This window comes from Ascaphus truei, unplaced genomic scaffold (assembly GCF_040206685.1).
Source record: "Ascaphus truei isolate aAscTru1 unplaced genomic scaffold, aAscTru1.hap1 HAP1_SCAFFOLD_739, whole genome shotgun sequence".
In the NCBI taxonomy this organism is placed as follows: domain Eukaryota; kingdom Metazoa; phylum Chordata; class Amphibia; order Anura; family Ascaphidae; genus Ascaphus; species Ascaphus truei.
In genome coordinates this window covers 56,299-77,500 of record NW_027457074.1, presented here as the reverse complement: position 1 = coordinate 77,500, position 21,202 = coordinate 56,299, and the positions used below count along the sequence as shown (strand labels likewise).

Sequence of the window (21,202 nt, the reverse complement as noted above, 5' to 3'; positions counted from 1 at the left end):
CACACAGACAGGCACTCACGCTTTCACTCCACACTCCTCCCCGCTCCCCGAAGCCTCTCCTCCTCCCGAAGCCTCCCCTCCCCATTGGCTCACAGCCACACCACGTGACGCGTCAACGCTAGACATCACCATTTTCTTGTGTCCCCTAGCGGCTGACGCGCCACAGCGTGTAGTGCTCTGTGCCGCCAGGGGGGACCGGGACCGGCTCAGCAGGTTTCCCCTGCTGGTGGGGAACACGCGATATGGCCGCCCGCGCCAATGAGCACAGCGGGACCGAGGCCTTAGATAAGTGAAGCTGTGATTATACGCGAAATATTGCTACAGAACAATGTCAATTGATGAAACTTAGTACTGCTAATACGTTGGCAAAACATGCAGACAGCTGCGAAGGAGGGTGTTGGAACATACATGTTCTATTAAAAATCTATATGACACACCAGTCTCAAGACATGTGAGAGAACAGCATGCGGGCAATACAGGAGTGCTTGTTTTCCAGGGCATAGATCGGCTATTACCTACAATAAGTAAAGGTGACTGGGATAAAAAATTACTCCAAAGTGAAGCAAAATGGATCTTTAATTTAAATACTATGTCACCAATAGGTGTTAACAAAGGTTTCATGTATATACCGTTTATAGAATAGCATGTTGCTTTTTTAATGACATTCAATTCACGATGAACATTAAAAAGATACTCACTATAAACCTTTATTTTTGTGACAGAGACATATATATGCAGAGAACGTTTCTGTTACTATATGTAACATTATCCTAAACATCAAGGAAATCATTCCTACCCTCAAGCATATGTTTACAGTACATGTTTTGAGCATGCTTTTATTATTCCTAAGTACTTACCTTGCATAGATGTTTCCAATGTTTTTACATTTTCATTTACATCTGTAAACAAAAGGAAAGCGTCAGATATCACCATAGCTACGGAGACGCTATAAAACAACATCTCATAGCGTGGTTATGTGTCCCCAGAAGAAGCCGTGGTCACGGCGAAACAGCTGTAGGAAACGCTGTCTCAATCAAGTTTACTGCATGATCCTTTCGCAATCGGACGGAAATTACGCGTATCTGCAGAATTGGATCTCCTCCCACGGAGTACCATGGAGTAACATGGTACACGTATTCATTACTACTTTATCTCACAAACTGCGTGAACATTGTGAACATTGTGGTTACAACTGACATCAAAATATCTTTCAAAGGACTGAGGTAAAATGCGCAGCACAGTACTGCCACCACAAGCACTACACAGAGTACTACACCGTACAGGAGTATAAGTCTCTAAACATTGCTCTACTGAAAGCTTACAGTATATGAGAGTGTTGTTTCTGCAAAGGTTAACATATGCTTATTCCTTCAATCAAGTTTTCAGCATTGTGTGAACATACACTGTAAAGTGAGGGACACGGCAGTTGCCATTGTGAGTGCTGTGCTGCGTGGAAGAACTATACTTTAAAACCTGTTCTGCTGGAAGCCGATAAATCTGTTGGGACTACCTAGGGTTAAAATATGCTTACACCTTCAATCAAGTTTTCAGCATTATCTTCGCTGAGAGTCAGTGTTCAAATGTAATTGCCTACTCATACAGGGCTTATTCAACCGGTTTGTATCAATGCTGCTATACTTAGTGTCAGACTTTTAAGTAGTAGACAATGTGTTTTTTCTATTTGAAAGATATCTAATTAACTGTACAAAAATTGCGTTATCCATCTCTACACCTTCACAATAAAACTACTATCAGTGGATCTGTGGAATCTAAGATAAACACAAGAATTTGTTATAATGAGCGGCACAATGGACCAAAGTATTAGCCTTTGTGATTTACTCCAATAAAAACTGCTCTAACCAACTGGATCCTAATTAAAGGAAAGGAATTTGCTTATAACTGCAAACACAAAGAAAAGACTGTTAGATAAGTGAAGCTGTGATTATACGCGAAATATTGCTACAGAACAATGTCAATTGATGAAATGTAGCACTGCTACAGCAATGTTACATTTTATTGGGAAGCTTGTTTCTGTGTACCCTTGGCTAAAAGGTGTTCTAATCAAATTGTATCCAACAACAGGGTGCATGCTAACCATAAGCAAACCCCCCCCCGTGATACACTGCATACTATTTAGAGTTATCAATTAAAGCACCTTTAGCTAGCCCTCAAAGTGACTAATTAAAGTCTCAATATAAATTTCCAATTATATTAAGCACAACATAATCATGCAGTATAACTTTGGATCTGTTTAATTATTTTAAAAATGAATTCTTTTTGAGTGTTACATGTTAAAAATAAAAGTTTTAAATTGTGTAGACACAGTATTTTGTCAAAAGTGTCTTTTGGTTATGACATATAGTCTCTACTTAGGAAGTAGCAAGCAACTATCAATATACTTATACATCACTTCCTAAAATGATATATTAGTTACCCCAACAAATACTGCTACTAAGTGTATCTCAGTGTACATCTTATAATATATCATTGAAAGCACTGTAAGCCTGCCTGTCTGGATGTCCGGTGTCCCTAGGGACAATCGCATTGCACCTTTGGCCTGTCACTCCGCCTCAGGCCATGCCCGCCGCCCCCCGCACCATGCCCGCCCCCGCACACCTGTCATTGGTCTGCGGCCAGCACCCGCACACCTCTCATTGGTCGGCGGCCAACACCACTGCCACACTGTGACAACCCTCACTGAGCTACACCACTGACACACTCTCCCACCCCTCACTGAGCTTTGGGAATTGCAGCACCTAACCCTCACTGCTCTGAGACATTTGCACCTCTGAGACATTTGAAACTTTTTTGGGACCACGCTTCACAACTCTCAACAGAGAAAACCCTGACCACCTGCTACCAATCAGGTACAGACTCTTACCTCGATAAATATTTATTTCACCACTGCAAACATACACCGCACGATCACATCCACACACCGCCTCTTAAAAACACCACCCCCACCCCCCAGCCCACATCGCAGTCTGCTCCAGGCCTACCGACACAGCATTAACTCCCCCCCCCCCCAGCCCACATCACCCCCCCCCAGACAACATCACCCCCCACCCCACATCACATCAAATACACTACTCTCAACAATGGACATAACCATATTTCACCAAGCCTTTCCAACAATAACATTTTCATATCTAACAACCGTAACAAATAACATACACTTACCAAAATTGCCCTCATATACATGTGCTTTCTACTATTGTTCTTTTAAAAATACAATTTTACTACATATTACATAACATTCACATAACATTACAAGTTTACAATACAACATTTACACATACTTATTCACGGTTCACATCCCGGGCAACGCCGGGTCTCTATGCTAGTAACACAATAAAAGTTCCTTACTATGTCACTTCAGATGACACCCTGCTGTATTTTATCCAATACAACAGTTTTGTAGTATCAACCACTAGGTGGGAGTATTGACTCATTTATGGGGATGTGAACTAAAAGAGCCGTATACTCGCGACCTCTTCCACCATGTTTTCCAAACTCTCGATGCACTCCGCCAGAGCCTGCATTTCGGCTCACCTCTCTTAGAGCCACGGTTAGATCTTTTTGAAAACTTCTCCGCATTCTAGCGAAGAGGTCCTCCATATATTCCCTGTTCAGGGATCTGGACTCCGTCCCTGATTCAGGCGGTGGATCACCTACTAGGCCCTCCTGGCACACGGCGGCATCTTGCCAAGCCTCGCTGAGAGGGGGCAGCTTCGGTCCCGGCGAGAAATAAGATGAGACGCTTGGAGGGTTCTTTTTATTGGTTTTGGGGTTCATCTCTGCAGTTTCCCCTGCTCTTTGGTGTTTTTCATAGGATCCAGCGTATTTTGCTTTTCTAGATGCTTTATTGCGTGGGGACTCGGGAGCTATTCCCCTATGCTTCCATCTAGGCTGACGTCACCGGAAGTCTCCTCCTCCACCTCTATTTTAATCTCGTGCTCCTCTTTTTCTTCCTACACCTCTATTTTAATCTCCTCCTCTTCCTTGTCTGAATCGTCTCCAATCCTTTCCTCCTCAACCATCTCCTCCTCAATGATAATTTCATCCAACTTCTTTATTTCTAAAGCATAACATTACATCAGTTACATTACTCCTCCTATTGCTATAACTCGTCCTACTGTATTACTCCATGTAACTCCTCCCTATATCTCCTCCTTTTACTGCATGTAACACCTCCCTATAACTTCTCTACTGTTCAATATAAACAATTTCTATAGCTCCTACTGTTCCATATACTGTAACCCATGCCAATAACTTCTCCAGCTCCTCCATATAACTACTCCTGTTCACTATAGCTGTTCCCTATAATTGCTCATATTGATTCATATAACCACTCCCTATAATTCCTAATTCTCCATACACCACATCCTTGTAACTTCAACTATTTCCCCACTAATTCCTTTATTGCTCCCTATAGCCATTCCCTATAACCCTTCCTAATGCTCCATATAGCTTCTCCTATTGCTCGGCATAAGTGCACCCTATAACGCCTCCTAATGCTCTATATTACCACACCTTATAACTCATATTGTTCCATATAAACCCTCCTATAATTCGTATTGTTCCATACGACTCCTCCTATTGTTCCATATAGCCCATCCCTATGACTACTTGTATTCCTCCATATAGTCACTCTCTATAACTAATGATCCATATAACCCCTCCATATAGCTCCTCCTACTGATACATATAACCCTTCCCTATAACTCCTCCTATTGCTTTATGTAACAACTCCCGATACTCATCCTATTGCTCCATATAACCACACATTATAACTTCTCCTATTGCTCCATGTTACAACTCCCTATAAATCCTATTGCTCCATAGAACCACTCCCTATAAAATCTTCTGACTTCTCCCTATAACTCCTTTTTGCTCCAAATAACCTCTTCATACTGTATATCTCCTATATTAACTCTTACTGCTCCATATAGCCATTCCCTATAACTCTTCCTATTGCTCCATATAACTGCTCCCTATAAATCCTTAACAGCTCACTTTAACTTCTCCATTTGCGCTCTATAACTGCACCCTATATCTCCTCCAATTGCTCTCTTACCACTCCTTATAACTCCTATTTCTGCATAACCCCTCCCTATAACTCCTCCTTTTGCTCCATATAACAGCTCCCTATAACTGCTCACATGGATTCATATAACTGCCCCCTATAATTCATTCTATTACTCTATATTAACACTCCCAATAACTCCTATTGTTCCATATAACGCCTCCTATTGCCCCATATAACAGCTCCCTATAACTCCTCCTATTGCTTGATTTTACCTCTCCTAATAACTATTATTGGTCTATATTATCGCTCATAACACCTATTATTCGCTTTAGCCCAGTGGCTCCCCACCACTACCTCCTGCGTTACGCCGCTTGGCCTAGCCTTAACTGACCGGTTAATCACAGCTAGTTTTTTTTCCGGAATTTACACAACAGGGTTTTGTGTAATTGCGCTGCGCTCTCTGACTCAGAAATATCACTGTCACTGTATGAATGAGTATTATCAGTACTTGAAATAGCATTTATTTCCTTACCAGGTATCTCATCGCTCTGGTCGGTACACATCGCCAAACTAGGTCTGGAGCGCACCGCAGAGTTGCGGCATTTGTCTTGCTCCTCGCCATGCGCTGGTGAGGGGGGAGGTAGGGGTTCTGGTCTGAGTCCCAGCGTTGTGGTGACCAATCAATGGCCGCAGCTTTCTGTGGAAACTGAGGACACAGTCTGCAGTTACCATGCAGGATCCAGGGGCTGGGTTGCATCAAATTCCTCCTCTGGTAAAATCGCAGGACGTCTGTCCCTGCGCTGTAGGCAATCTGCCCCACCCAGCATGACCCATGGTTAGGGGAAGCAGGACCCCCCCCCTCGGCAGCTGGAGTGATAAGACGTGCCGCCCTCGCCCCTGCCAGCTGAAGGTAGGTAAGTGGGGTGGTTTGGTATAGTGTGTGCTTTATTGCGGTACGTTACTGCATGGCTGTAGCCATACTCATTTAGCCCCCTATAGTGTGCGGGATTGATGAGGTTGCAGAGTGGCGCTGGGGGTGGCCTCAGGGGGGCGCTGATTTAGGGGTGGGCTGTAATGGTCACCTAGCAGTGCAGGACGTCTTGCGCACGAATACTGTGGGGATTCCAAGCAGTGGAACCTAATCATACTGATCCTGGGAGGGATACGAGTGCCGGGGAAACGGACGTGCTGCAGCCTGGTCGGAAGGTGAGCGCCTCTCCCGGTAGTCATGGAGATAGCAAGAGGGAGGCGAGCAACGGCGGCAGTGAGCCATGCGGGAGAGCGCCATCGACTGTGCGCGTGGGGACCAGCTTTCCCCGTAATCATAGTGATAAGGGGAGGGGGAGGTGTGCTGGCGGTGGAGTACCGGACGAAAGAGTGCCCTTGCAGAGTGGCCCTCTTCGTACCCGCATCGCTCCGGAGCGGGCGGTGCAGACAGGCGGCAGGGGAGCCAGGTTGGGAGGGGAGGGGGCAGGGGAATTAATACAATATTATTTTAATGTCAATTATTAAAGTTTGTTTTCATTTTAAGAGGCAATCCAAGCTTGGCATTTTTCCTCATTTATTTATAAAATATTTTACCAGGAAGTAATACATTGAGAGGTACCTCTCGTTTTCAAGTATGTCCTGGGCACAGAGTTAAGACAAATAATACATGTTTACAAATACAGTTAGATAATGAGCAGGGTATACATTATATACAAGACATTGCACGCACAGTTAAAGATAATTTGTATTATGGGCGTATGAAACAATTACAGACCATATTAAAATGTGGGACAGCCTTAGATTTGAAAGAACTTAGACTGGTGGTGGATGTAAGAGTCTCTGGTAGGTTGTTCCAGTTTTGGGGTGCACGGTAGGAGAAGGAGGAACGGCCGGATGCTTTGTTGAGCCTTGGGACCATGAACAGTATTTTGGAGTCTGATCTCAGGTGATAGGTGCTGCATGTGGTAGAGGTGAGGAGCTTGTTCAGGTAGCTGGGTAGCTTGCCAATAAAGAATTTGAAGGCAAGACAGGAAAGGTGAACTTTGCGCCTAGACTCGAGTGATGACCAATCTAGTTCTTTGAGCATTTCGCAGTGATGTGTGTTATAGTTGCATTGGAGAACAAAACGAAAAATTGAGTTGTAGAGGGTGTCAAGTTTGCTACGGTGAGTTTGAGGTGCCGAGCCATATACTATGTCTCCATAGTCAATAATTGGCATTAGCATCTGCTGTGCGATACGTTTTCTGACCTGGAGACTTAGGGAGGATTTGTTCCTGTAGAGTACACGTAGTTTGGCATAGGTCTTGGTTGTCAGGGTATTAATGTGCATCCCGAATGTTAAGTGAGAGTCAAACCATATGCCCAGGTATTTAAAACTAGTAACAGGAGTTAGGGTGGTGTTAGTGTTGGTTGTAATCTGGAGCTCAGTCGCTGGAAGCTTAAAAAATTTAGTCTTGGTCCCAAACACCATTATTACAGTCTTGTCAGTGTTTAAAAACAGTTTGTTTTGGGAAATCCAGTTTTCGAGTCTGAAAAAGTCAGACTGAAGTATGTTTTGAAGGCCAGAGAGGCTATGGCTGTGTGCATATAGGATTGTGTCATCTGCATACATGTGTATTGAGGCTTCCTTACAAGCTGTGGGAAGATCATTGATGAACACTGAGAAGAGTAGGGGTCCCAGAACAGAGCCTTGCGGAACGCCAAAGGTGATAGCCAGGGGTTAGAGTTAGCGCCAGAGATGGACACATGTTGGGATCTACCTGATAGGTAGGACTGAAACCAGTTTAAAGCATGCTTCCCTATTCCAGAGCTCTGGAGTTTGTTGAGCAAGATAGCATGATCAACAGTATCAAAAGCCTTTGCAAAATCTAGGAATACTGCACCAGTGAGTTGACCCCGTTCCATTCCACACTGGATTTCATTGCAAACTTTTAGCAGGGTAGTTACGGTAGTGTTTGGGGCGAAAGCCAGATTGGAATTGGCTAGGAAAATTTGTCTTGTTATAGTAATCGCTTAATTGGGAGTGGACACATTTTTCCATGACTTTGGATAGGATTGGGAGAAGGGAGATTGGTCTGTAGTTTGAGACAGTGTTTTTGTCCCCACTTTTGAAGATTGGGACAACTCTGGCAGCTTTCCAGGTCTTAGGGATATGGCCAGTAGACAGGATAGAGTTGACTGTGGAAGCAATTGGTTTGGCAATTGCTGGGGCACCAAGTCTTAGGAACCTAGATTGTAGTAAGTCAGGTCCCCATTGGCTGCTTAGTTTTAATTTGAGAAGCGCTTGTGTAATCTCCTCTTCGGATACTGGGCCAAATTGAAAATTGTGGGCAATGTTGGGAGCGGGTGGGGCTATAGGGGTACTCCCAGGATGAGATTCAGGTTTGTGGTTTGGGTTGCGTTTTGCTAATAAGTTAGTAGCACACCCCACAAAGTAATCATTGAATGCATTTGCAATGTCGGTGGGGTTTGTCAGAGTAATATCGCCCTTAGTGATATTACTTGGCTGTTGGTGGTTAGAAGGCTGGAATATGTTGTTGATAACCTTCCAGAAGATAGCTGGGTTTGATGTGTTCTGGAGGAGATTGTCAGAGTAATATTGTGCTTTTGCGTGCCTTGTTTGCCTTGTGCACACGTTCCGCAAGCATCTGTAATGATTGAAATCCTTGGTAGTGCCAGTTATTTTGTGGCTTTTCCACAAGGCATCCCTGAACTGGTAGAGTGTTATAAGGTCAGGTGTAACCCATGGAAGGTGGGCACCCCGTACCCTTATTCTGCGTAGTGGAGCATGGGCATCACAGAGTTTTAAGAACTCGGATTGGAAATAGTCGAACGCAGAATCAGGGTCAGGAATTAAATCGATTCTGTGCCAAGGGCAGTTGGTAAGGTCAGCCAGAAATTGTCGTGGGTTAAAGTTTCTAAATGTTCTAGTGAGGAGAACTTTAGGGCTTGATTGGGGCGGTTTAATTTTCCTTACACAGTACAATATTGCATGGTCACTGAAAATGTCAGGAAGGATGCCAGAGGATTGGATTCTGCTGGGATTTGAGGAGAGAATCCAGTCAAGCAGGGAATGGTTGTGCGATTTCAGGTTTGTTCGTGAGGGTTGGGAAATGAGTTGCGATAGGTTAAGCGACTTGATTTGTGTGTGGATTTTGTGGTTTTTAGGGTCAAGCCAATTGAAGTTGAAATCCCCAAGAACTAGCAACTCACTCTTCTCATTCTGAGAGGAAATGGAGCCAAGAAACTGGGTGATATCAGTCAGAGATTGTAGAGGGGCTTTAGGGGGGCGGTAGATGCCAGCAATTAGGACGGGCTTAGAGAAGGGGAGGCAGGTTCTGCCAACTAGGATTTCAAAAGAGGTTGATCTTGGGGGGCAGTTTACCAGTGTAAATTGTAATGTGTCTGCAATATAAAATAACACCCCTCCTCCTCTCTTTGACCTATCTCTCCTAAAAATGGAGTATCCCTGAATGGTAATATGTGCATCAGGGGTTTTAGGGGTTAGCCAGGTTTCTGTGAGAACGAAGGCTTTTGGTTTATGCATAAGGCACCATGCCCTTAGTTCATCCAGTTTGGGCAGAAGACTCCGGATATTTATATGGGCGAGAGATAGGCCTTTTTGGAATTTGAAGGGGGTATTCTCAGGGGTATGGGACAGAGTTGAAGTGGGAGGGCCTGGGTTAGGTTCAATATCACCTGCTAAAGAGAGTAATAGTATGAGTAGAAATGTGAGTAATTGTTTGCAAGTTGAAACTTTATGATTTTTGCCAATTGAGTGGGCGGTGGTTGGATTGGATTGAAGCGGACCCTCATTCATTTTAACTCCGGGGACCCCCAACTTCTGGAGATACCTTCCTAGGGGGGGAGTTCCGGTAGCCTTTCCGTTTCCAGTGTTTACATAATGGCGGTGTTTAAAAACTCCTGCTCCCTGCGGGCCAATAGTTAGACGTGCCATCATTCGGTGCGGCTCACGTGGCGCGGGAGCTTTAAACTCTGAAGGGGGGCCCTGCAGCTGAAATTAATCAGGTCCAAAAGCCGTCTGGTTCAGACCATGTAAAAAAAAAAAAAAAATTTAAAAAAAAGCTTGGATTGCTCCTTTTAGACATCATTTCAATTTCAACATTTGAAATTGCGCAGTGAGCACAATCAGAGCAGTCATCTTGTTCTTTTGTTAATAGCCTATATTCACTGTCCCTCCTTATATCTCAGCCCTAATTTCTTGCTGTACACCTGGATGTCGCGTTCTGCTCAAGATGTCTACTGTCTACCCTTTTGTATCTAAAGTCCTCTCCCTCATAAATCCGTTCTTACTTACTGCCCCATGCCTCTGGAATGCCCTTCTCAATATCTGACAACCAGCCTCTCTCCCCACCTTTAAGGACTATCTTAAAACACACCTCGTTACGGACTCATTTGGGTAGCTCCCTTCTCTTGTATTATACATGTGGCATGGGTTCCCTTGGTGCCCCTCTGTTCCCTGACCTTAGCGCGCAATTGCGCTCAGCGGCGGGGAGAGTGCAGGCAGCATTGCGGCAGGTGCAGGGAGAGGCGAACGACTCGCGTGGCTTTCTCCTTCAGCCGTCGACATTTTAGTTATGCCATGCATGCTCAGTGCGCGAAGGCACAGTAGGGAGCGGCGGCGGCCATTACACAGAGGCTCTGCATGAAGAACTACAAGCCCCATAATGCATAGGAGCGAAGAAACACGACGCCAGGGAGCCAATAGCGCGGCTAGATTCCCCTGCACAGAATTAGATACATTTTGCGCGCTGAGAGGAGCATGCCAGTCGAAAGAGGGACAGCAAAGGGTCAGGTAGTGTTCAGGGAATGGTACTTCTCTGGGCTAGGCCAGACTGTCTCCCCCAGGCTCCATTTAGGCCCTGACTCACTAGTAGAGCAGTGATTGTTTTAGGGACAGGCCCTTAGGTAGGGACTCTGACCCATTATCTATTTGGTAGTCAGGGACACAGTGCTGCGCAGCCCTGCAAAGTGGGTTCTGGGATCCGAACGCCACAAAGGACACAGACTACACATACGGTGATATTATCCACACCGTAACTCACACAGTGGCGGATGACGACGTTGGACCGGACGGTTCCATGTGTATTCTGCGATACCTGCCCGGGGCTCCTGCACCCGGGTATCATTTTACAAGTGCACCAACACTGTACAACACATCGCTGATCATGCCTAAAGGGTGGGGGTATCACTTGGGGACACTTGTGGTAGAGTGGCCAAGGGCCTCGAACAGTATTATGGACACTGTGTGGGGACAAAGTGGTGGGTTGCGCCCTGCGAGGTGCATTGGCTAGTTGTATCTCTAGGGGTTAGGGGTATTTCATATAGTTAACCCTGTTACAGTATAGGACTGCTTGCATATCATATTAGTAAAGGTTATTGTTATATGTTGTGTGATACTATTATTTGTTCCTGCACGGCGTTATCCCCAACAATAGTGATCCCGTACAGGTCGAAGCGCTGTCATCTAGTAGCTCAGGTGTACCCCAGGCTATCAGTGGCGGAGGCTCATGTCTCTGTGAGCCAACAGGCAATATCAGCACCCGTAGACACTTCCCATAAAGGGGTAAGAGGGCTACATTTGGAGGCGCTGCTGAGATCTCAGACCTGGGGTGCCCAATTTAAATTACAAACAGTTCACTCCGTATAGGACCATGTCCATACCGTCTGGCAAGAGTGTCCACGAATGGGCCCTGCGGCACCACAAGTCACCACGCCTCGTGGTCACTGTTAGTCAAGTCCCAGTCACCCTGCAGTTACCCAGCTTACAAACTGCCCTGAGACAGATACCAGGATTCTCCAAAGCCTGTGTGGTAGATGCCCAATGGGACTTAGACCTCAAGTGGAGTACCCTCCTGGTTGATTGTCACAGCTCTCTAAGGCCCCGCTCAGCGGGTGTCCACTTATCTACCCTAGAATGCGCACCCGAACAGAAGCTAGCCCAGAGGAGTGTCTGACACCTCTAGCCGCCTCTCCCCCAGGGAGCGTTGCCAGCAGCCGCCGGTCTGACCAAAGCAGTCACAGTGCCTGCGGCCTAGGTGAAGCTCAGTTATTCGTAGATGCTTTGCAAAAACTTATTGACAAAATAGGTCAGCTGGCGCCAGCTCCCGCCTCCCCGCAACTAATGGAGGCTGTGACCCTGTTTTCCCAGTCGCAGAATTACCGGAAGCTCAAAGCTTTCTCTGGAGTCCTCCCCACACCTGCGGGAGAGGAAGCGATACACTCCTGGAAAGAGCATACGCCGACTGTGCTAGAAGAATGGTCCTGCTCCGACGCAGTAAAACGGCAACGCATCATGGAATGCCTTAGGCCGCCCGCCGCTACCATATTAAGCATTCACCGGGGGCAACACCCAGATATGACGCCTCGAATGTTAGTGGATTTCCTGATAGAAGCCTACGGATTGGAAGAGGATGCCGGGGCAATATGGTCTAAATATTACTATCTCTACCAGAAAAGGGGAGAATTGTTGGCGTTCATCCACCGCATACAGTTGATCCTAGGGAACCTTCTCGACCGCAAGTTGCTTCCCGCCTCCGAGATGGACGAAGCCCGAATCACCCTATAGCCAATATGATTCGTTGTATTGTCATGCAAGGGAGTCCTCCTATATTTTACAGGATTACTGCGGTAAGTGAAAGTGCACGAAGTACATAGTCTATTACACTCTTCCCAGAAGTCCAAAGGAGCCTCTGCTACGAAAATCAGAGAGCCCTATAAGAAGAAAGGAGATTCAGCCGGAAAGCTAAGTCTAAAACCTTTGGGAGAATATACCCTACTTACAGCACCCGCACTGCCACCAGGGAAGTAGTCTGCTAGTATTGCGGTAAGAAGGGTCATTTTGCCTACCAATGCCACGAGAAGGAAGACAAGGAAGAAGACCCTAAGGTGATGGTCTGCGGGGTTTACACTGGTCAAGCCGAGAACCCAAACACCACCGAGGGAGACGTTTCCCCACCCTCGGATGGACCTTCGGAACCAAGGCCTGATGATGGAAACCTTCCAATTCAACCTAGAGAATCCGCAACTCTTAGTTCTGAAAAGGCCACGTGATCATTGATAATGGCAGCCGTACAGCACATAGCTCGCAGCCCTGGCCCCGGAATCTCTTCCCACTGATCGTCCTAGAGCGTGGCGCTCTAGGTGATGTTCGGGTTCTCGGCTTGACCAGTGTAAACCCCGCAGACCATCACCTTAGGGTCTTCTTCCTTGTCTTCCTTCTCAGGGCATTGGTAGGCAAAATGACCCTTCTTACCGCAATGATAGCAGACTACTTGCGGATTGTCTAGGTTGCCAGTCCAAAGCCATCCCGGCCGCTGACTGTGATCCCAGTAGAATGCACATCACACAAGATAAGATCATCTCCTGTTCACTATCAGAGTTGTGACCCCATAGCCGGTATCATACGCCAGGCCATTCTGAAAAACCATCTGTCCCTGCTAAAGCGTGCCCATAGCGATGTGGTCACCGTCATTATGAGAGAGGCGGACAAGTTCGAGATTGATACGGGACTACTCTATAGAGTGGTGCGATACCACAATCATCCGGACAGAAGACAACTGGTTCTTCCCCGAAACCTGCAACGTATGGTCCTGAATGCACTACACTATGAATACGGACAACTCTGGCTGAAAATACGAGAACCGGTAGAGCGACATTGTCGACAATTCTCCAGTTGTATTCAACGGCAGACCCTCCCGACCCGAGCAGCGCCCATGGCCCATCTGAAGAGCTCAGGCCCTATGGACTTAGTGTGCATGGACTTACTGTGTATTGAGCCTGATGCACGAGGGATATGCAACGTGCTGGTCATCACGGACCATTACACCCGAAATGCTCAAGCCTTCCCGAGCTTTCCCGACTAAAGATCAGAAGGCCATTACGGTGGCCAAGATTCTCTGGGAAAAGTACTTTATGCACTATGGCCTGCCCAATAGCCTGCGCTCGGATCAAGGTCGGGACTTTGAAAGCAGCCTAATTCGGGAATTGCTGAAACTTCTGGATATCAACAAGTCCCGAACCATGCCATATCACCGAGAAGGTGACACTCTGCCAGACTGATTTAACCGGACACTGCTGGACATGCTGGGCACTTTAAAATGGGGCGCAGAAGACAGAATTGAGTCGGCATGTGGAAACCCTGGTACATGCATACAACTGCACCTGCCATGAGTACACTGGCTTCTCTCCTTATTTTCTTATGTTCGGGCGAGAAGCACGGCTGCCCGTGGATGTACGCCTAAGAGTATCCACTGATTGGAATTGTGGATACCATCATTTTCAATACGTAAGGCGACTTCAATAAAGTCTACAACAAGCATATCAACAGGCTGAAAAGTCTACAGAAAAACTTAATGCTGCCAACAAAAGACGCTATGACCACAAGGTCAAACACCGGGAGATCCGGCCTGGGGACGTCGTGCTCCTCCGCAACTTGGGAATCCCAGGAAAGCATAAATTAGCCGATCGTTGGCGGGATGGCGTCTATGAAGTTGAGTCAGATGCCAGGCCTTCCGGTCTAACGAATAAAAGACGCGGATGGCCGGATAAAGGTATGGCACCGGAATCATCTGCTCCCTATAGCACACCACATGTGGGAGATTTTGAACCCGAAATACCGGCTAAACCCCTGGATGGTGAGCCTGAGCCATCAGAGGTCGGCCAAGAGACTGCAGATGATACCACCTCTGAAATCTCTAAAGACTCTCAAGACCCTATGGAGGGAACCTCTCAAAGGGGCCCTCGACTTCAAGGAGCATCTCCCGGAGGAGCCACGGGTAAAGGGCCCTATCCACAAACTTCTAAGAGGGAGGCTCCAGAGAGCCCGTCTCTGGATCCAGAGCCCGTACTTTGTGCCCCAAAGAGACTATTCAGAGCCATTACTCCCCTCAAGGGAAGAGGCTGAGCCTCAGGACTATGCTTATTTCTCCCCAGCGGGAGTCACTGAAGACCAGCTCCGGAGGAGCCAAGGAGTTAAGTACCCACCAAACCGGGTAACCTATGATATAATTGGGGCACCCCACTATGAGATTCAGCAGTGGTCTCGGAGCAAAATCCAATCCGTAATTGCAATACTCACAGAATTGTGTAACATTGTTTAAAGTCCATGCAATGTGATAAGTTGTATTGGTCAATGCATTTTTATTATATAAAAACTTATGTATGTAGTTATTTTGTTGTGTTTCGCTGTTCCCAAGCGGGAACGTTGGCATTCCACCAGGGGGAGAATGTGGCATGGGTTCCCCCGGTGCCCCTGTTCCCTCACCTTCGCGCGCAGTAGCGCTCAGCAGCGGAGGCGGGAACAGGTGCAGGCAGCATTGCGGCGGGTGCCGGGAGCGGCGAACGACTCGCCGGACACTTTCTCCTTCAGCTGCCGCCATTTTAGTTATGCCTCGCATGCGTGAGGTGCCGCGCATACATAGTGCAGGCGCCAGATTGCGCAGAGGCACAGTAGGGAGCGGCGGCCATTACACAGAGGCTCTGAATGGGGAACTACAAGCCCCATAATGCATAGGGGTGAAGAAACACATGACGCCAGGGAGCCAATAGCGCGGCCAGATTCCCCTGCACAACATTAGATATATTTTGCGTGCTGAGAGGAGCACACCAGTCGGAAGGACAGCAAAAGGGTCAGGTAGTGTCACTCCTATGGGTTAGGCCAGACTGTGCCCCCCAGGCCCCGACTCACTAGTAGAGCAGTGATTGCTTTAGGGACAGGCCCTTTAGGTAGGGACTCTGCCCCATTATCTATTTGGTAGTCAGGGACACAGTGCTACGCAGCGCAGGCCTGCAAGGTGGGTTCTGGGATCAGAACACCACAAAGGACACAGAGACTATACATACGGTGATATTATCCACACCGGAATTCACACCACACTGTGGCTGTGGCGGATGACGACGTTCGACCGGACGGTTTCCTGTGTATTCTGCGATACCCGGGAGCAGAAGCCCCCGGGCAGGTATCATTCTACAAGTGCACCAACACTGTACAACACACCGCTGATCACGCCTAAAGGGTGGGGGTATCACTTGAGGACACTTGTGGTAGAGTGGCCAAGGGCCTTGGACAGTATTATGTTCAGTGGGTTGCGCCCTGCGAGGTGCATTGGCTAGTTGTACCTCTAGGGGGAAGGGGTATTTCATATCATTAACCCTGTTACAGTATAGGACTGCTTGCATATCATATTAGTAAAGGTTATTGTTATGTTGTGTTCCTGCACGGGGTTATCCCCAACAACAGGTGGAGGCGGTGTCATCTAGTAGCTCAGGTGTACCCCAGGCTATCAGTGGCGGAGGCTCATGTCTCTGTGAGCCAACAGGTAATATCAGCACCCATAGACTCTTTCCATAAAGGGGTAAGAGGGCTACATACAGATATACCAGCATTAATGCTCCCCCTGGCACATTTCAGTGGGACACACACACCATGCATCTATATGCATGGCACTATAAAAATAAAGATATACATACAATCAAGAAATAGAGTCACTGAGAGCAGTGTTCCTACCATAGATGTCAATAAAATAAAATTGTGGTACTGCTACTAAAAAGTAGTGTTGCTTTTACCTGTGTCCTCATCAGTCTGGATGAGTATGTTGTTTGTCACCAGAGGGCACCCTATAGGTTAAATGAATGAGTAAATTGATGCACCATTAATTATTAGCATCAAGCAGGTGGATTTTAAACCCCGTCTTCCTACAGTACATTCCCCTCCCCCTGCGATCCCCCAAACAAGTGCTTTGAATACAGAGATACTAAAAGTGTTAAAAAGGTGCTTACCATTTAATGGCATGATAGGGGCTCCCTCGATGGCAATGACACAACAAACATATGAAAGCAAATCATTTTCTACAAATATTCAGAAAAGTATAAAACAAGTCTGATACAGTAGCTCTGAAGGATCTGGGATTCTGTGTATGTTTTATGCCTCACAGCTGAATATTGTTACGGTTGCATACATCTGGTCTGTAACGGTTAAATACGCCTATAATATACATCTTCTCTGGCTGTGCATGCAATGTATTGTATATAATGTATACCCTGTTCATTTATGTAACTGTATTTGTAACCATGTGTAGCCGGGTCTCCCCTGCTGAGCAGCACCCCCCTCACCTGGTGTTCGATCGCGGGCGCCGCCGAGGCCAATGGCGGCCCCGCGCGGCGATCGAACAGGTGAGAGCCGCCAGGTCCCGGCTCGGGGGTTGCTGGGGACGCGTGCGGCCGGTTGCTAAGGCCGCACGCGCGTCGCAGGCCTCCCGGAGCCGGCCGGGAAGGGCGCCGCCATTGCCCCTTAGTCGCGCATGCGCAGTTAGAGCCCCAGATTCAGGGCAGAGTCGCGCAAGGGCAGGAACAGGCCAGGAGAGTCACGCATGCGCAGAAGTAGGTAGGGAATACAGCCAGCCTTTAGAGGGTCGCGCGAGAGTAGGGATAGACAGGGAGAGGTTGCGGCGGCCATTAGGGGTTAGTGCAGGTGTAGGACAGGCACGCATGCGGCCCCAATGTTATTACAGGTGCCCAGGGACTACAATTACCATAGTGCTTAGCGAGGGAGGCACCAGGTGCCTCATAGGAGCCAATAGGGCTGAAGGATTGTCCTGGAGCAAGTGGATACATTTGGCGGGCTGGAGCTACGGGCAGTCAGAGTCAGGAGCCCAAGGAAGGAAGGAGGTAGGGTGCAGGAGCCGGAGACTCCCTGCACTAAGGCCCTAGTTAACCTTGTATTACCCCAGGTTAGTGAGTGTTGCCAGGGATAGTCTCAGAGAGGGACCCTGTCACTCATGGTAGTCAGAGCTGGGGAATAGCCAGGGATAAAGGGGGCTGAGGTTAGTCTGCAGAGCGTTGCGGCAGGCGTTTAGGTGAATTAGTGGCACGAGACAGCTGGGGGGTTCATAGCGGTAACCAGTCCGGGGAGCCATAGCTCAGGGTCCGTGTTGCGAGTGACGAGGCAACTGGGGGGGGTTCATAGCGGTAACCAATCCGGGGAGCCATGGCCCAGGGCCTGTATTATGAGTAGGGTGGGTACAAGACCTACCTATAATAGGATAGGCAACCCCGAATGCCCTAGGAGATTGACCCTTAAGCCACTTAAGGATGCTGTGCTATAGGGACGGCCTATAGTGCAGGGTGTGTCACGTTGCTGTTCCCGGAAAGCGGTTGGAACCACGTTGGGGTCCACAGAGACTGTGTTACTGTCTGCAGGAGTTCGGTTGGAGGAGTCCTCGTCGACGGACCCTTTGAGAAGATCGTTGCCGACCCGAGTACTGGAGTGCTCGGAAGGTATCAATATATAAGTGCACCACCGGGCCCTTAGCTAACTGTGACTGCGCAGTCACCCATTGCCTCTCTGCGGGAGTGTGAGACATTGGGTGGGGTTTTGGACAATGGGTGGGTTCACTGATGTTTGGGAAGCGTCCTGCGCGACGCAATAGGTGTTTCCTCTAGAGAGGGACACAGGTTGGTTACTAATGTAGTATGCACGTATGTCCTATGTTCATAAGTAAAGTCCTTAGTTATTATATAATCACTGTGTGTGTGGTTTCTGATTGGGTTCCTATGTAGGGTCATTCTACACTTCCATAGAATCCTACATAGGTGGAGGCGCTGAAAGAAGATCCGTTCCAGAGGATTCACCCCAGGCTCTCATTAGCGGAGGCTCAGACCTCCTGTGAGCCTGCAGGTATACGCACCACACCGGTAACACTGCAAGTTCTACTCACCCACACTATATGAGATTGGGTGGGGTGGAATACCCGTTACATTTGGAGGCGCTGCTGAGATGCGACCTGGGGTGCCCTGTTCCAATTTTTTTTCAAATTGTCCAAGTCCTATTTTTTTGTACACCATGGTTGTCAAGTCCGGACACGAGGTCCTCGCTTGGGCCTTGAGGATAAATAATCTTAGTCCCCGCCGTGTGGTGGCCTTAGAAGGCGTTCCCGCCAATATATCTGAAGATGAGATCTATGAACATATGCGTAAAATCCCTGGATGGCAGCACGCTCTTCTTATAGACTTAGAGCCAGCTTCCACGTCCCCGTGGAGATCGCGGCTTTTTGTCGTGTCATCCTCAAGGGATATATGCCCGTCCGAGTCACCGTCCATGTTATTTATGCCCGGGTGTCCCCCTGAGGGTTACCCTTTAGTATACGCTGACCCCGCGCCATGGCAACTTCCTCCAAGTGAGATGCGTGCACGTGATACCGCTCCCAAGGCGCAGAATGATTTTGCAGAAAACCATACGGGACTGGCGGGAAAACCAGAGCCCCGCCCCCGTAATGTGAGTGACTCAGTGCAGAGCGAAAACCAATCCTTTGTAAAAAATGCCCTTCCTTTAGATTCCACCAGGGGGAGCAAGCACGGTTATCTTCAACCATACGTGGACGCTGTGATAGACACTCTGATCTCTGAGGATGAGATGATGCATGAGGATGAGATAGACTTTCAGGGGATACACCCTAATGTGTATGTGCCCTGGCGAGCGCCAGGAATAGATCTCCTTATGCTACTGTGCCCCTGCTTGCAAGAAGCCTATGACGGGGGAGCCGACATATCCCAAGTGCCACTAGACTTCAGGATCACCGAGGTAGATGGGGAGCCGTGTACACAATGCTTTAGCCCCACCTGTGACTGTTCTAGGGGAGCACTGGCGTGGGAGCCCAGATGTGATTGTTGCGGTGCAATTTTCTTGACGCCTATTGTACCCCAGCCTACAGAGCCAGCTAAGGAGCCAAGTGAACCCTTGGCGGAGAAGAGCGCGACTGCAGTGGAGGTACCCACAACCACTGGCTGTATTACAGAAGGATCTGGTGACTACCTTGCGGAGGATACTGTCATGATATCTTCCGGGGAAGAGGTGGAAGTCCCATCGGTGGCGATGCGCCTACCGGCGAACCACCCCAACGATGATGCAGAGGATACAGAGTCTGCTGTGGGTCCGTGTACCCTGGAAAAGGTGTATCCCGATGTTGCGGACCCTGCTGTGGGCCCGTGTGCCCTACAATGGTCAGTCCGACCTACTACAGAGGTACCATCGGTCCTAGGCTTGGGACCAGTACCTACAGACGACGAGGGTGAGTCGACTGCCCCAGGGGTGCTGGGGGTGAGCCTCCAGGTGACCGCGGAGCACGATGGCTCCTTAAGTCTGGTCGCCCGGGCGAAGGGCTCCCCTCTGCATCGCGTCCTGGTGGAGGTGTCCTCATTAGAAGGTAGCTGTCCAGAGAAGAGAGTGGACCAGTGTCTACCGCCGATCCTTCCGGAAGAGGAGAAGCCCATCGTCAGCCAGCCGAGTGGTAAGGAACTCCCTTGTTCCCCACAGACTCCGATGGAGGTGGCCGTGAAGAAGGCCAAAGCTACGGTTCCTGAGCGGAGTGTGAGCCCGTGCGCTCCGACACAAGTGGTCCCAGGACTGGGATCCAACGCTCCCGAAGTTCGAGTCAGTGAGTGGACTGTCCCAGAAGAGTTGGGGACAGGTCCCGATACCACCAAGGTGGGAACTGACAGCGTCCCCGAGGACCTGTTGGCCACCGTGAATCACCGCAGGGGTAAGGTGTCTACTCTTTCCCTCCTGCCAGGTGAAACCGAGACATTGTCCAGTGCTCGCTTCTCAGTGGAAGCCTCGCAAAAATATGGGGTCAAAGACTGTGTGGAGAGAGATTCAGGGAGACTGGCCTCCTTTAAGCTCAAAAAGGAGCGCCCCATTCCTCAGGTAGTGGACCGCGGGAAAGGTCCTGGCCTCCTGGTCTACCGCATCCAAGCCGCGGATGATCGGGTAAAGGCCTGCTTAAAAGACGTTGTGCTACTCCTTCCACCAGGGGGAGGAAGTAGCACTGAACCAGTGACTGTTACGCCAGAGTGTGCTTTCCGAGAGATTCACCCCGGGGAGGCTCACGGACGCAAAAGTGAGGTACCCCCATCTGATCAGTTAGGGGCACCCCACAAATGGTCTCAGCAAGCAGCTGATACTCAGCTGGCCTCGGGTACTATGGGGTGTGATGTGACATGTTTTGGTGAGGGTAAAGTCGATCTGCTAAGAGTACCAGTTATGCAATGTAATTTTTTATTGTGTAAACTGATGCCAGGTTATGTGGTTCCCCAAGCGAGGGCGTTGGGTTTTTCACCAGGGGGAGGATGTAGCCGGGTCTCCCCTGCTGAGCAGCACCCCCCTCACCT

At 48.4% G+C, this 21,202-nt stretch overlaps 1 protein-coding gene and 1 long non-coding RNA gene across 15 annotated transcripts in view; one reads left to right on the top strand and one right to left on the bottom strand.

The window, feature by feature from the left end:
- LOC142486103 (uncharacterized) overlaps positions 1-21,202 on the top strand; it is an 87,269-nt gene that overhangs the window by 31,209 nt on the left and 34,858 nt on the right. Inside the window, exon 4 of one of the 2 annotated variants that reach the window (XR_012798800.1) lies at positions 987-12,900. The exons of the other annotated variant lie outside the window; for it this stretch is intronic. This is a non-coding gene — a long non-coding RNA (uncharacterized LOC142486103). Of the gene's footprint in view, positions 1-986; positions 12,901-21,202 lie in introns of those variants that run through there. 2 annotated transcript variants of the gene reach the window in all.
- LOC142486101 (uncharacterized) overlaps positions 1-21,202 on the bottom strand; it is a 111,199-nt gene that overhangs the window by 65,665 nt on the left and 24,332 nt on the right. For 7 of the 13 annotated variants that reach the window (XM_075584765.1, XM_075584772.1, XM_075584771.1 and 4 more), the window contains one exon: positions 858-899. The exons of 3 other annotated variants lie outside the window; for them this stretch is intronic. In XM_075584765.1, coding sequence (XP_075440880.1) covers positions 858-899 — 42 coding nt within the window. Of the gene's footprint in view, positions 1-857; positions 900-5,561; positions 5,736-21,202 lie in introns of all 13 variants that reach the window. 3 more of the 13 variants (XM_075584768.1, XM_075584769.1, XM_075584770.1) reach the window with 1 other exon arrangement.